The sequence below is a fragment of the Artibeus jamaicensis genome, unplaced genomic scaffold (assembly GCF_021234435.1).
Source record: "Artibeus jamaicensis isolate MK-2021 breed Jamaican fruit bat unplaced genomic scaffold, CSHL_Jam_final contig_1016, whole genome shotgun sequence".
NCBI lineage: Eukaryota > Metazoa > Chordata > Mammalia > Chiroptera > Phyllostomidae > Artibeus > Artibeus jamaicensis.
In genome coordinates this window covers 8,088,428-8,103,837 of record NW_026521195.1, presented here as the reverse complement: position 1 = coordinate 8,103,837, position 15,410 = coordinate 8,088,428, and the positions used below count along the sequence as shown (strand labels likewise).

General features: G+C 39.6%; 1 protein-coding gene across 5 annotated transcripts in view; it reads right to left on the bottom strand.

The window, feature by feature from the left end:
• Positions 1-1,242: 1,242 nt before the first annotated feature.
• NT5C3A (5'-nucleotidase, cytosolic IIIA) overlaps positions 1,243-15,410 on the bottom strand; it is a 43,903-nt gene continuing 29,735 nt past the window's right edge. For 4 of the 5 annotated variants that reach the window (XM_037126544.2, XM_037126547.2, XM_037126546.2 and 1 more), the window contains 8 exons: positions 11,403-11,501; positions 8,673-8,742; positions 7,245-7,291; positions 6,404-6,489; positions 4,565-4,654; positions 3,310-3,472; positions 2,416-2,616; positions 1,243-1,860 (listed from right to left, as the gene is read on the bottom strand). In XM_037126544.2, coding sequence (XP_036982439.2) covers positions 1,753-1,860; positions 2,416-2,616; positions 3,310-3,472; positions 4,565-4,654; positions 6,404-6,489; positions 7,245-7,291; positions 8,673-8,742; positions 11,403-11,501 — 864 coding nt within the window. In that variant the 3' untranslated portion in view covers positions 1,243-1,752. Of the gene's footprint in view, positions 1,861-2,270; positions 2,337-2,415; positions 2,617-3,309; positions 3,473-4,564; positions 4,655-6,403; positions 6,490-7,244; positions 7,292-8,672; positions 8,743-11,402; positions 11,502-15,410 lie in introns of all 5 variants that reach the window. The other variant, XM_037126545.2, reaches the window with a different exon arrangement.

Genomic DNA, 15,410 nt, shown 5'->3' with positions numbered 1-15,410 from the left:
AACAGCTTACATCTTCATGGGTGGATAACCTAGCAATACTGAGTACTTGCGCTAAGCTATTCTAAGTGCAACTACAAATTTTAAACGGACACACAGATGTCTCAGGAAACGATCCACTTCACTCCAGCTCCCCCCGCCCCAGGGCTCAGCTCTCCCTCACCCACCTAGAGGCTGTGTCATCACCCTGGGGGGGGCGAGGGTGAGCAGACTGAGATGCAGCTTAAACAACTCGTCCTGGTCTCACACTGAGGGGTGGGAAGAGGAGCCAAATCCAGGCCCTGTAGCTCCTTTCCTACTGGCTGCATCATTCTAAAAGCTGAAGTTGGAAACAAGCATTTTCAACATCAGTAGCATCAGGAGCAGCAAGATGTGATAGGGTCACAGGCATAGAGTGGAAGAGGCAGGGGCTTTGGCTCGATAATCAGGGTACTGTGGAAGTGGCTAGAAGGGCTGTAGAGACCGCGCCTTCATTTTACAGGGAAGTGACTGGTCTACAGTCTTAGTAAAGGACTGATGCATGACTTGAATGCAGGTTGTAACTGCAGTGTTCTTGGCATTGACTCTGCAATATGCTTTTTTTGTGGGAGCATCTTATAAGCTCCTTTGGAAAACAGCCAGGAGGGCAAGCTCCAACAGAAATATAGGGGTGAAAAGCTAGCATGAGATTAGAGACTCCTGATTTTGTTCGACATGAAAAAGTCCTCCAGATAATTCTGATACTCCCGTGCATGCTGTCTGCTTTTTGCCAGCACTTACTTGCACTGTTGACTGTAGCAACCTCGAGAAGGAGTGCTGGAGGGTTGGGATGGGTTGCCTCAAGACAAAGGTTTGCATCTTTGGGATCTTGCCTCCCTGCCACCTGACTAGGCTACAGATGGTGACCACATGGGGTGTCCAGAACCAGCTGGGTCGTGCTTTGTGTGTATCAAAGCTCAGCTGCTTTAAGAAAAGCAATTAGCTGCTCATTGGCTCTGGAGTTACAGTGTTAGAATCAGGGTTGGAGTTACCACAATGGCAAGTCTAAGCCTTGTGTAAGCCATTTATGGGGCAGCAGAAATCTGTAGCGGGAAGTCAGACTGCAGAGGGCGACGATGGTTCCTGACTTTGTAGTATGACGCTCAGCTACGCTTTGTTTCCCGACAGCCTCTATGCCATGGATTCACAGGTCATAAGCGCACAAGCTGAACCTGGCAGGTGCTTAATAACTGTTTGTTGAATGAATGAAGAATAATAGTTTTGCTATAGAACTTAAAAGGCTTTTCATGTTTATTTTCAGTGCATCAATATAGAACATTTTATAATTAGTGGTATGTGGATTCCAAGTTTTTTCAAACACCAAGTGCTAGTATGTTCGGGTAAATTTCAATGTTCCCAAAGCAAAATAACAAACACAATTTCAGGAGATGGTAATCAGCATAATTCACTCAAAATACAAAAAATGGCAGTACTTAAAATCGCACATGTAAAAAACTCCAAAACTTCAATGATAACATTAAACTACAAAAGTCACTCTGGAAATGTAGGGAGTTACTTTTCAAATTTTGACTTACAGGTTTTATAATGTTAAAAACATGGTGAGGAGTGTTTTGGGAGACGTGGAGAAAAAGGAACTGCTGGTTGATGGATTCAACATGTCTGAAAATACTTCAAGAGCAAGGATGTGTTATAAATAAAAGTCCTTCCGCAAGATGGACCCGCGTGCTGTCCTTGCACCAGCCGCGCCCACGCAGGAGTCGTCCTCTTGAGGACTGCTTATTTGTACAGAATCTTCTGTAGGATCGAGTTGGCTAACTCCAGGGACTCCTCTTTTACTAGAACAATGTCGTAAGAGTCCATGTACTTGTCTAAAAGCTCGTCCACCTGATCAACAACAGAAAAAAACCATTCAGATTAATATGCAGGAAGAAGCAAATCATGTCAGTATGACCCTCACTGTTTTATCTTAGATCTGCTGGGCAGCATGTGGCAAATTAAAATCACTTTCTTAAAACGTTTGAAATGAAGCAATACTTTTAAGTATTCTGATTTTTAAGGCTCAGAGAAATTTTCCCACATGGGGGCCTTTCTCCCCAGAGGAATTCTCTCTGGTCTAGTGGTTTCCTAGTGGGGATATGGTGCCCAAGGAACACTTGGCAGTGTCTGCATTTTTGATTCTCATGACCAGGGAATGCCCCTGGCATCCAGTGGGAGAGGCCAGAGAGGCCTCTTACATGCACACCCGCCCTCCCCCACACCTGGAAGCGTGTACCCGTGCGGCCCAACTCCCTTACTCATCTCCGAAGGAAAGGGGGGAAGAGCATGTCCAATGGCTCCAAAGGAACTGCTTTCTCAAGGACCTGATAGAAACAATCGCCTATCAAGTTTCATTCTGGTTTCTTCTTAAAAGGAAATTAGGTGACAGATTTGTATACTCACTCTATCATTTAGATACCCAATTTTCAGAATGTGTTCAACATTGGCTACTCCATCTGCCATTCGCAAGTCGCCTTGGGAGTCTCCCAGCAGAATTATGTTGCTGTTGTCTTTCAGTTGGTTGAAATAGTCTGTGTTCTTCAAGGCACCGTCATGTTTGTTAAACACGTGAATTAGATCTCCTTTAAATCCTTTGAGCACCCCCTATTAAAGACAGAACTCCTTTGAAGTAACAGGTTTTGCAAATTTTATTGTAGTTTCATACTCACAATACATAAGGACTCTGAGAATTAACTTTCTAGAGACTTTAAATGGTGAACATGAGTTAAAAGTCCAATTTTTTTTCATTGGTTCGTAACCTAAAGGCCCTGTTTTATGTATCATACATTGTCTTCATTAGAAGAACTTGTTCAAATGACATCAGTTCTAATTCATTCCCCCCACCCACAGATGTTACATTTTAAAAAGTTTTACTAATTATTATATTAGTCTGTAGCTTGGGAAACAAAAGTTTAAGAAGTTATTTTTAAAACATGGCTGTGGGGGAGGTAACAGGGGAAAAGGGGAAGGGTTTTCAGGAACATGTATAAAGGACACATGGACAAAACCAAAGCAAGGTAGGATTAAGGGTGGCCAGTGGGGACGGCTGGGGTGTGGGGGAGTGGCGGGGGGGAAATGGAGACAACTATACTTGAATAACAGTTAAAAATGTTAAAAATTAATAAAAATAAAGCATGGATATAGATATAACACTGGGGGAGATGATGAGTCCCACAGTGGGCCTTTCCACCTGGCCTCATTTAGTGAGTACATATGAAATCATAAATAACAAAGGCATTTACATGATTAAAATATTTACAGATTTTAAAATGATAAAGAATAACTTGATATTCTTACATTGTCATCAAAATCCATGAAGTTGGACACTACTTTGACATTTGAATAATAAACCCCAGCTTGACGCATAATCTCCTCCAGTACATCTCCGATACCAGCCGAAAATATGAACACAGGGATATTGTGTTGTTGGAGCTTACCAAAGAAGTTCTCATATCCTTCCCTGCAGGATGGAGGGATAATATAACTGTTAAAGTAGAGATTATCTCCTTATCCCTTAGGTGATAAAAAAAGCTCACACATTTCTACCTAATTCTACGGCTCACTTGGTTCTCATTCGAAAACACTGCCCGAGGGGGTTGTTACTGATGTCTAATACCAGTATAAGTTTTTCAAACAACAGTTAACTTTTTACCACCCTCCTTTTAATAAACTCTATAAAAAGTAGGTGATTTTAGACTTGTATTGAATGTGCATAAGTCTATAGTTCAGAATTTACACTACTGAACAGCAAATAATCAAACCATACCTTGAAAAGCCCATTTAGGGTGAGCGGGCAGACCTCTTGCTTGTCATTTGCTCAAGCAGCCCCTATCGTTAGCAAGCAGAGTGGCAGGGACTGGGCTGCGTTCTCTTCGCGTCTGGCTCCTCCTGCTGAAGACCTGGAGCTACAGGTCCTGTTTTCATCTGAAAATCTTTTCCTCCCTTTCTACTCTCCCTGGGCTACTGGATAAGCTGCCCAACACAGGAATGAAACACTTAATAGCTATCCCCTCACTCTTTCTGACAGTTAAAGCTTTCCTTCTCAGAAGTAGGCTGCCTTAAAAATGTAGCATCATCACACACACAAAAAAGCATGGCATTTGCCCAGTGAGTTGAAGAAGAGGTAGTAAACAGAATTGAAAAATAAGCTTTTAAATGTTAATACCTTATAATTCATGTTATTAGAAATATATTCATTATTTCCTAAAATAGATTCACCTTTCCTAGAGATCGCTTTCAAGGGACTTGTTTGCAGGATGATGCCCACCTCACTGAGCCATACCAGTCATGGCAGTTTTGAAAGGTTTAATTTGGAGAAAGGAAATGCAAATTAATATTTTAAGTTCACAGGCTTTTATTCTCTATACCTAGATCTAACATATTCTAAATTCCTTAACCACTTTTACTATGTGACAGGTGGCATACTCTGTATGTTTTTATATGGATTTTCTTATACATTATTTTAATAAAAATACACACTTGAATGCAACAAGTAATAACAATTCAAGTCTGTAGAGAGTTAACAACAAAAAAAAACCCACAAGAAACTTACTTGAGCATAACGTTAGATTCTGCTACGACTTCTTTAAGTTTAGCTTTCGGTAAAGCCTGTTCAACAAGCAAACCATGTGATATAGTGTACCTGGAGTTTATGACCAAAGAAAAACAAAATCAATGAAAGGAAGTTAAAATATCTTTATTACAAAGCATTCTTCAGTATGAGAAAATACAGTATTACATTCATGATACTTTGGAATTAAATTTCAGATCTTTAAATTCACCACTAATGAATGTATAGCCCACATGTCTCCAAGGTGATACACATGTTTTTGCTGGATCTCCCATTCTCCCTAAACCCTGGCTCACTTTACAGGTATTACTAAGACAATGGAGGACACTAGGTGTACGCCTGTCCCAGGTCTACAGATGAGACCTACAACCTCACGAGGCACAAGTATTTCTTTGATTGCAATAGGAATAAGAGCAAAGCCATTTTTGTCATCTGTCTGTGGTCTGACTTTTCATGAAATGCCTAAGTACTGAAGATGCTGCCTAGTGAGCAAGAGGGAAAGTCCTTATTATGGGAAGTTTTATACAGGGGTGGACAAAAGTAGGATTACAGTTGTTTGCATGGAAAAGCAATACAAGGATAACCCTGTGCTTTGTGTACTCACAACTGTAATCCTACTTTTTAAAAAACTTTACTTATTTATCTTTAGAGGGGAAGGGAAGGAGGGAGGGAGAGAAATATCAATGTATGGTTGTATGGTTGCCTCTCATGTGTCCCCTCCTGGGAGCTGGCCTGCAACGAAAGCATGTACCCTGACTGGGAATCGAACCGCGATCGTCTGGTTCACAGGCCCACGCTCAATCCATTGAGCTACACCAGCCAGGGCTCTGTAAACCTACTTTTGCCCACTCCTATATACAGGTGCTTTATCATTCCGTAAAAGCACCTATAATCACACCAACTCACTAGAACAGGCCTTTAGAGTCTCTCCACCTGATACCTAAAAATCCCCTCTGTAATACTCCTCAGTGAAACCCCCTCTCCGGTTTGGCTCCCACCCTGTTAGTGAGCTCATTCTCCCAGGGAACCTTATACCATTGCTAGAAAATTCTAATTGCTAGACAGTCCTTTTGTCATGCTGAAAATCAGTGTTTGAAAGCCTTCTGAGTCTGCTTCCAATTTGTCATGTTGAGTAAGTCTAGCCTCTTTTCAACATCTGATACCATAAACATTGATGAAGTGTGCCAGGTCCTCAGGTGATGGGATAATGACGACAAAGCATCATTTTTGGTCTCTTAAGATTCTCACACCACCTGATGTCATGTCTCACAGCACAGCTCTCCACTTCAGGAAACGCTCCTTCAGTGGAATGGCCCAGCTCCCGAGTCTGTCTCAGCGGGCCCCTCCGACCCACTTGCTAAGTCTGCTGGCGTTTCTCTTAACAGTGCCCTCCCAGGGTTCAAAGCAGTGTTTCAGTGGGCTCTGCTGCCATCGGCAGAGGGCCCCGTCTCACAAACTGTCACCTGCTGGCTCCACCTCAGTTCCATCTACAGCCTAGCTCTTTTTCTTTACACTCCCAGCCACATCTTGTCCATATACTTTAATGAAAAAAATCTTATTTTAAGTTTAAGGCTTAAGTGCAGAATTATAAATTAATTTCTACCGATCTTCATTTAAAAAACAAACAAAAAAACTAATTCCAGATTGTGAAAATGACAAGAGAATTAGAGCTTATTATTAGAGAAACAGAGATTGTATTTAATCACTGCTCTAAGTCATTAGACAATTCATCAATTTATTCATACACGGAACAGGGGGAAACAAACCGTGAATATAACTAATACAGTTTTTTAACCCCCCTATTGTCCAATACACACTTACCATTCTACCATATAAGGGTACTTCTGTTCTACAGTGAGAACGGGGTCAACTTCAATAGCATAATATTTTTCCTTTAGCTGCAGTAACTAGAAAGAAACACATACTGTAATCATGAAGACTGCAGAGATGTCATTACTCTGCTTAATTTTATAAAGCAAAACAATATAAATAAGTGTAAAATGGTAAAGATTAGATCATGAGTACTTAATACATATATCAACTGAAAAGATCTTTGCTAATTTCAGTTTACATGTAACTAAATATACCTGCAGAAAGCTACCTTTCTGGTCTCTCTTTTTAAAATTTAAGTACTTTCAGATCAGCAATCAGTGAAACTGACTAATAAACTATTAGTACAAAAAAAGTCTTCATTCTCACATGAAAGTATTAAATTTGATTCACCTTTGGACTCATTTTGTTAAGAAAGACACAGAGACACCTACTCAAAAAAAAAAAAAAAAGCAGAGCATTAAGGCAATTTTCTGATAAATTTAAGGGAGCAAAACCTGCAACAATCAAAGTAGTTTAGTTTTAACTTTCCAGATAATGTAAGGACACCAGAATATTTTGGCAATCATTGAAAAGTTTTTGTGTACCTTTTGTTGCTATTAAAAACTAAAATTTTAAAAACCCTAAAAGCTACTGTTATATTTTTTTCTCTAAAATATGTTTGACTGCTACGACCCAAAGAATAAATCTAACATTTATCTAGTGTTCACTGTATATCACATTGGGCTGTAGCACTTTGCATTTATTCTTGTCTGTGTGAATGAACCTGAAGAAATTTTCCGGCAAAAAGAGTAATGATGTCTTTCAGTAACTGGATTGTCAGTGCTCTTACCTTTTTCCGACATTCATCTGAAACCAGCTTACAGTTGTCAATGACATCTAAAGAGAAAGACCAAAGAAGTCATGAAAGGAAGACACACTCTCATTGATGAGTAACGTACCATTTAAAAATTTAAATGCCAAGTCAAATAGCACAGCCATCACAATTGTTGGTGTGGTGCTTTAATCTGAGTGGCATCCCTAGAGAATCTCATGGTTTGGCGATAGCTCCTTTAGACTGCTGAGCTAGATAATTCAAAGTCTTCAATGTGAGCTGTATACCGAATGGTCCCCTTAACATCATCCTTCGTAGTTAAATAGAAGCAAGGAATCCATCCTTAAAATACATGTTTTTTTTCCTTAATAAAATGTTAATAAACAATGTGAAAATCTGGAAAATACAGATTGTAAAAAAACCCCAAAATTATACCATTTGACAATAAAGTATTAAAATTTTAGTATATTTCCTTTCAGTCTTAAAGTTTTATGTATTATCAATCAGATAAGAGACTGAACTAAATCTATACGTCTGAATTTTTTCCACAATGAAAAAAGTTTATATTTTTTAAATATAATTAAAAGCTCTCCACGAATATCATTCATGATGGCTATATATTGTCATGTGGGCATGACATTATTGATACTATTTCTACAGTGTTAAAATTCTTAGGTTGTTACCAAGCCTTTGCTTGTATAAGTAATTTTATATTGAAGTTAGTTACCACTATTTCTGTAAATACAGCTTTGCTCCCCCCCCCCCTTTTGGGGTTAACTGATTAGAAATTTCCCAAAGAGGAATCACTGGGCCACAGGCTATGATTTTTAGGTTTTTATGTAACTGATCGGGATGAGCGCACCAGCTGTGAATGACAGGGCTCGCGTCACCGCTTCTCTATCAGGGTGAAGAGTATTATTTTGGAAACTCACTGCCAAGTTCAGAAAATGAGAACAAAAAGGGTGTCTTATCTTAGCAACACATTTTAACTTTATAGCTATTTCCTAACTTATTCTTTAACTTTATCTACATATAAATGATACAGAAGTTTAGTAACATTCCTAGAAAATGTAACTTACTGATAAATATGGTTTCTTAAGTTTAATCCAATATTTAAAATCCATTTCTTGAATAATGAATAGTCCACATTTGGAGAAAAAAAAATTCTGAAGTCTTTATTCCTCTTGCAACCAAAACCATACAGGAAATAGCCAGTTATGTAACACAGGGAAAGACAAACCCTCCAAATGTAATATGAAAAAGCAGGTCTACAGCCCTTCCACCCTGAATGCGCCCAATCCCGTCGGATCTCGGATGAAAAAGCAGCTCCCCTCACTTCCAGTGTCCAAAAGGAAGAAAAACCTCTGATCTCATAGATAATATTATAGGTAGAGGATCTTAAAATAATGGTTACTTTAAAAATTTTGTTATGTGTGCCACACTTACTATGACATGTTGGACATCTTTTCCCTTTGTAGGAAAATCTACTCAGCGTCATATCAAAGTCTGTAATTATCTGTAAGAAAAGGGAAGAGGCATTATAAAAACATAGCTGCAAGGCCAGACCCGTGCTGCAAGCTTCCTAAAGACCCAGGACTGTGCTTGGTACCTGGTCCCCACTATAAGTTATTCCCTTTACATGGTGTTTTCTAATGTAGTTCATATGCAAAGTCCTGAAAATTCCCTTAGCTACAACTTGCATACCTGATCCTTGTTACCATATAAAATCTTATTCAGTATGGGAATTTACAATTGCAGGTAATATGGTTACAGTTGTCCAACAGAAATTAAATACCACACAATTTCAACACACTTGGTCGCTGTACAAAAATGTAGTGAAAGCAATTAAATAAGAGGCTGGCTGGTGTGGCTCAGTGGATTGAGTGCCAGCCTGTGAATCAAAAGGTTGCAGGTTAGATTCCCAGTCAGGACACATGCCTGGGTTGTGGCCAGGTCCCCTGTTGGGGGCACAAGAGGCAACCAATCACATCGATGTTTCTTTCCCTTTCTTTTTCCCTCACTTACCCTCTCTCTAAAAATAAATAAAATCTTTAAAAAAAAGATGGAAGAGCAACTTGAAACTGTACATACTTGATATTCTTCTCTTTTTTTTTTTGAAATTTTTTTAAATTGATTATGCTGTTACAGTTGTTCTATTCCCCCCTTCATTCCCCTCCACCCTGCCCCCCATCCCCACCATTACCCCCCTTTAGTTTATGTCCATGTGTCTCAAGTCCTTTAGGTTCTATATTTCCCATGCTATTCTTGCCCCCCCCATCTATTTTCTATCTACTGTCTATGCTACTTATTTTCTGTACCTTCTCCCCCCATCTCCTCCTCCCACTCCCCTGTTGCTAACCCTCCTTGAGATCTTCATTTCTATATTTCCACTCCTGATCTAGCTGTTCTTTTAGTTTGCTTTCGTTTTAGGTGTGGTTGTTAATAACTGTGAGCTTGTTGTTCTTTCACTGTTCATGTTTCTTTAACTTCTTTTTCTTGGATAAGTCCCTTTAACATTTCATATAATAAGGGCTTGGTGATGATGAACTCCTTGAATTTGGTCTTATCTGAGAAGCACCTTATCTGTCCTTCCATTCTAAATGAAAGTTTTGCTGGATAGAGCAATCTTGGTTGTAGGTCTTTAGATTTCATGACTTGGAATATTTCTTTCCAGCCCCTTCTTGCCTGTAAGGTCTCTTTTGAGAAATCTGCTGACAGTCTGATGGGGACTCCTTTGTAGGTGACTGTCCCCTTAGCTCTTGCTGCTTCTAGGATTCTCTCCTTCATTTTAATTTTGGCTAATGTAATTATGATATGCCTTGGTGTGTTTCTTCTTGAGTCCAACTTTTTTGGTACTCTCTGGGCTTCTTGGATTTCTTGGAAGTCTATTTCCTTTGCCAGATTGGGGAAATTTTCTTTTATTATTTGTTCAAATAATTTTTCCACTGGTGGTTGTGTCTTTCCCCCTTCTGGTACCCCTATAATTCGGATATTGGAGCGTTTAAAGATGTCCTGGAGGTTCCTAAGACTCTCCTCATTTCTTTGAATTCTTGCTCCTTGACTCTTTTCTGTTTGGCCATTATTTGCTTTCTTCTGGTCCACTCCATTGATTTGAGTCCCAGTTTCCTTTTCATCTCTATGGGTTTCCTGTGGAATTCCATTCATTTCCCTTAATTTAGCCTTCATATGTTTCTCTAATTTATGGCTATAATCAACCAGATCTGTGAGGAAGCTGATGACCATTGTTTTAAACTGTGCGTCTGAGAGTTTTGCTATTTCTTCGTCGCTTAGATTTATCTCTGGGGCTTTGAGGTCTTCCTGCGACATTTTTGGTCTGTTCTGGCCCTTTAAATGTGAGAAGCGAGAAGCGGCGCCTGGGACTCCCAGGTCGCTGGGTTGTGACGCTGTATGTGGGGGCGTGGTCAGAGCGGGGAAATGGCGGCGCCCTTGATCGCCGCGGCTGCCCTCTATCGCTGCTGAGGCCGGTCCAACCGCCCACTCCCTCGCTCGCGCGCAATTAGGCAACCGCAGTCAACACACTGCACCGCCTCCCCACTGTCTCCTCTGCAGTCGCTCACCCGGTGGGTTGTTCGGTCGCCCACTAGGTCCAATCCTGCGTTTGGAACCCGTGCGTCTGGATTCGCACGTCTGGATTCCGCGCCCGGTCCGACCGAGCCCTCCTTTGCAACTCCTCACCAGACACCGGTTTCGCCCCTTACCAGTCGGGCTGAAGAATTTGTTGTTAGCGGACTTCCGAAAAGTTCAGTTTTCCGTGTTCTGGTTGTGTTTTCTGATGCTAATATTTAGTTGTCCCTAAACTTGGTTGTGTGAGGAGGCACGGCACATCTACCTATACCTCCATCTTGGCGGAAGTCCGATATTATTCTTAAAATAGTTTAATACTTATGCACAGTATTAGTTAACTTAGTTAATACTATTAAATAATAGCTAGATTTATTTTAAGGCTATTAATTTTTGTTTCCAACAGGGTATTCAATATATTTTTTTTTTACCAACTCTAGTTATACCCTTCAGATTTTACATTCTGAAAGGACAGGCAAAACTCATCTATCTAAACTTTCTTGGTTCAGATTTCGGCAAAACAGGAGGTGAATGTGTCTATTTTAACACCAGAAATGAAGGGTTAGCAATACAGGCTTCTTGATGCCGGTTCACCTGAAGTTTGATGGCTCCTCCTTTGATGAGACCACAGATAATTTCTTCTACTCTTGCAGGGTTCTTGATGCGAACTGAACTTTTCTGAAATTCTGGCATCTAAAAACAAAAGGACATTACATGACTATTTTTAACTCCTCTTTTCTCAGGTTCCTTTGATACCAAGCAGAAGCTTATATTATTTAAAGGTTTTAAAATGTTGAGGCATTATATAAAAACAAGCAAACCACTTGTTTGCTTGTTTGTGTATACATGGTATCAAATTACCATTTACACACAAAAATTTTAACAGCATATCAGTAGTTTTCCATCAAGAAGATGAAGACAAAACTACGTTTGTAACTAATACATTATCAGTGAATGTAATTTTTCTAACGGAAGTCATGCAGGCTTATGACAGAAATTATAGAAAAAAATTGTCTGGGATTCTATTACCCAAAGATAAACAAATAACCATTCTATTTTTTATGATTTTCATTTCTCTGATTACAAACATGTGTGTATATGCACACAAGTTTATCTCCGTCTCATAGTATACTTTTGCATCTGGCTGTCTGAAATTAGTATTATAACATATGCAGTTATAAGAAAATGTTTTCAACAGAGTTCATTAACCAAAACGAAATAATTGAATGGAGAATATATTTGAACTTTGTGATAAAGAATTTTCTTCTAAGAATCTTTCTGCTTAAGATTTAGTTTGTATTCATATTTACTTTTCCAAAAATTTTTTAGCAGAAAGGAAACAAGTATTATAAGATTATTTCCCACAAATTTACCTTTGTACAGATAATTAAATTATATTTAATTTGAAAAGTTACTTCAAGATGTTTGCTCCTTTATGGTACTATATCCCAAACAACTTCACTGTTCTTGGCATAAATTTTACAACAGATTTATTTCAAGTCAGGACAACCACTAAAGGGCATTAGACCCACGGGGCTTACTTAGGCTGCTACAGGGATGGTTCATGTAGGCTTTCATGTTTCTCAAACATTTAATGTTTTTTCCCCCTGCTATACTGCAGACAGAATAAAATGGATCAAAGTAACTTCAGCACAAATACAACACTTATAGCCCATGTACAAGTAGACCGGGAGGAGGAAATTATGGGTCTCTTAATAGCAGGCTCCACAGTATAAAAAGACAGTAATAGAACCTCAAATCAAGGTTCTGTACTGGCTTATACCTGACAATCTTTATTTATTTTAAATTAAATTATCTGGGTATGTTATCACCGATATTAACATACTTCCCCTGTGTGACGGACACAGTTATGAAAAACTCCCTAGATCTTGTGTCTTTGGTACAACGGGACCTGACCGGATAAGCCTGTGCTGTCTCTACATAACAGGCAGAATTAGAAAAACCAGAAAAAGACTAAAATGTTCTCCAAAGACTGGAAGATGGATTCAGAAGTGTACAGGAAACAGAAGTGCCGACATTAAAATTTTCTCCATGAATGAAAGACTTGGACCCACAATATTTACTTTTAGAGAGCTGCATTTAAGTAGGAGAGATAAGCTACAATGCAACTGACCTTCGTACAGTGATCCTTTTAATGTAACTGGGCTTTAAAGGGTTTTAACTGATTAAGGATGGTTATCTGAATATATAGCAATTTTTCAACAGATGAGACAAGCAGATAGGCACTTGTTTCTCGATTCCTTTTTTCATTCATTATTCTATTCATCTGCTTAATGAAAACTTACCTGTGTCCACTCTGTGTCAGATGGTCTGACTCGATGCTAGGGATATGATGAGGGACGCTAATTTGTGTGTTTCCTATTGAGTTTTAGGAGCCATTGTTATTTTGGAATGTCAGTTCCATGGCACTGGAAGTTACAAATGTCTCAGCTAGTAAGTAAGTTCATCTCCTAACAACTATATTCTGCTCTTACCTCTACCTTAAGAGATAGATGCCTAGTAATCAATATATGCTTGATCCAGTAACTAACTCATACTGAAAGCAACAGAAGATTGATGTCACTGACTATATTTTCACCAAGAAAGTGGAACACTGTACTTCAGTAAATCCAGACTGAGGAAGGCACCCTGCTTCAAGAAAGTCCTATCCTCCAGTTTCTGAGAATGCAAAGGGGAAGAGCACCTAGCTCTGGCTAGGTTGACAACTGCCGTCTGAAGGAGACCCCATGGCCAGAGGCGTTCCTGTCCCTGCTTCTGCACCACACACAACCATTCCTTTTAAGATGGATCAGAAGTTAATACCCAAATACCACAGGATGAAATAGCAGTGATGACAATGGATTAAAGAGCAGCTACTTTTCCCAGAGAACACGGAGGGTGGTGGACACAGGTGTAAGAAATATAAAAAACATAATTACATCTGCCTTGGGTTACATGGCAACACTACCCTCCACCCCGCAGTACACAGAAAATGTCACTAAAATATTTCTAAGATATTGGACATTTTACTTAAATATTTTAGAATGGACCTAAGAAATAATAACATTGTGAAATACACCTGAAATGTGTCAAAGATCATCAGAATATCAGAACATTAAGAAGCACACTGCAGGAGTGTGCGTTTTGTCACGCCCTTGTTACCTCCTCACACCCTGTGTGGTGCACACCCATCTGTTTGGTGAGCATGAAGTCATGACACTTCCGATCTGAAGGGCAGGTTACTACGAGTTGTCCAAAGACTTTCGAATTTGATATGATACAATTTTATGGAAGATAAATGCGAGGCTGAAAATTTCCATCATTTGTGAACAAAAGAAAACGAATTCATTCCGCGAGGCCATGAGGCACAGTGCAGCGGAAGGAGCAAAGCTTCCCTGAGAAGAGCCTGGCTGTGCTGCTTGACTGGGGCCTAGTCGGCATCAACACTGAAGACGACTAAGAAAAACCTAACATGCCCTTATTCTGGCCAATCTTTAAAATACTGTATTTGTGCAGACCAAACAAACTTCTGTTCGTCTACTTCCCTGTTCAAACAGCAATGATTTCTAAAGAAGCTGATGTCAAAGATACACAGGTTTATTCAAAGCTTTATAGCAACGTTAGATTATTTGATATTATCTTACAGATACATTTATTCAGATATATACATGACAAGATATAAATAAGCAGCTCCATGGTGCAGCCACAAAATTGTCTTAGTGTTCTTCTGAAAATACCCTACATAAAAATTACTGTAAATGACTTAAGAATTTCTGCCCCAAACACACTTCAGGGGATGTGTTTTTTCCTTTGTTTTCTAATGTTAACATCTGGTGTAAGCAAAAGACTTCACCGCACTGTACAAAGGAGTGGGCACTAAGATTTTTATGAAACTACACAAAAAGTATAGGTTTAAACTAGACAGCTACTGAGACTGGCACATTTATTCACAGATGATTGATTCTATGATTTACCAGAAGATTATGCATGACTAAATTGTAGTGACAGCCATCTCCCTAGCCTCCCCCATATTTGGCCAGTGTCCACAGTCGGGTCATATAGGCCAAATTCTTTCACTCATTCACTCACCATATAATCACTAAGTATAAGGCACTATGTTAAGCAGGTCTGTAAGTGATACAAGAGTTTTAGTGAGATGCACTTCTTATACTCAAGATACATATTCTATAACAGATTATAATAAGGAACCCAAATAACTACTACCTTGCCAACGTGCCCAGATAAAATACAAATGGAAAAGAAGAAATGGAGATTATTTATACTGGGGTCAGAGGATGAAGAACCAGCTGATCTAGGTTTTCAGAGAGAAGCAGGGTTTGGCTACTCTGAGACTGGAGAGGAATCAAGTGCAGGGTCTAATGAGGCAGAAAGATAAGCAGGTCTAAACCCAAATGCACATGGAAAGGAGGCAGGGGAAGGGAAGACGGGGAGGAGGGAGAGAGAGAGGGGGAGAGGGGGAGAGAGAGGGGGAGAGAGAGGGGGAGAGGGGGAAAGAGGGGGGGAGAGGGGGAGAGGGGGAGAGAGGGGGAGAGAAAGTTTAGAAGAAGAGATGAGGAGCCAGACCATGAAAAGTTGAGGCTA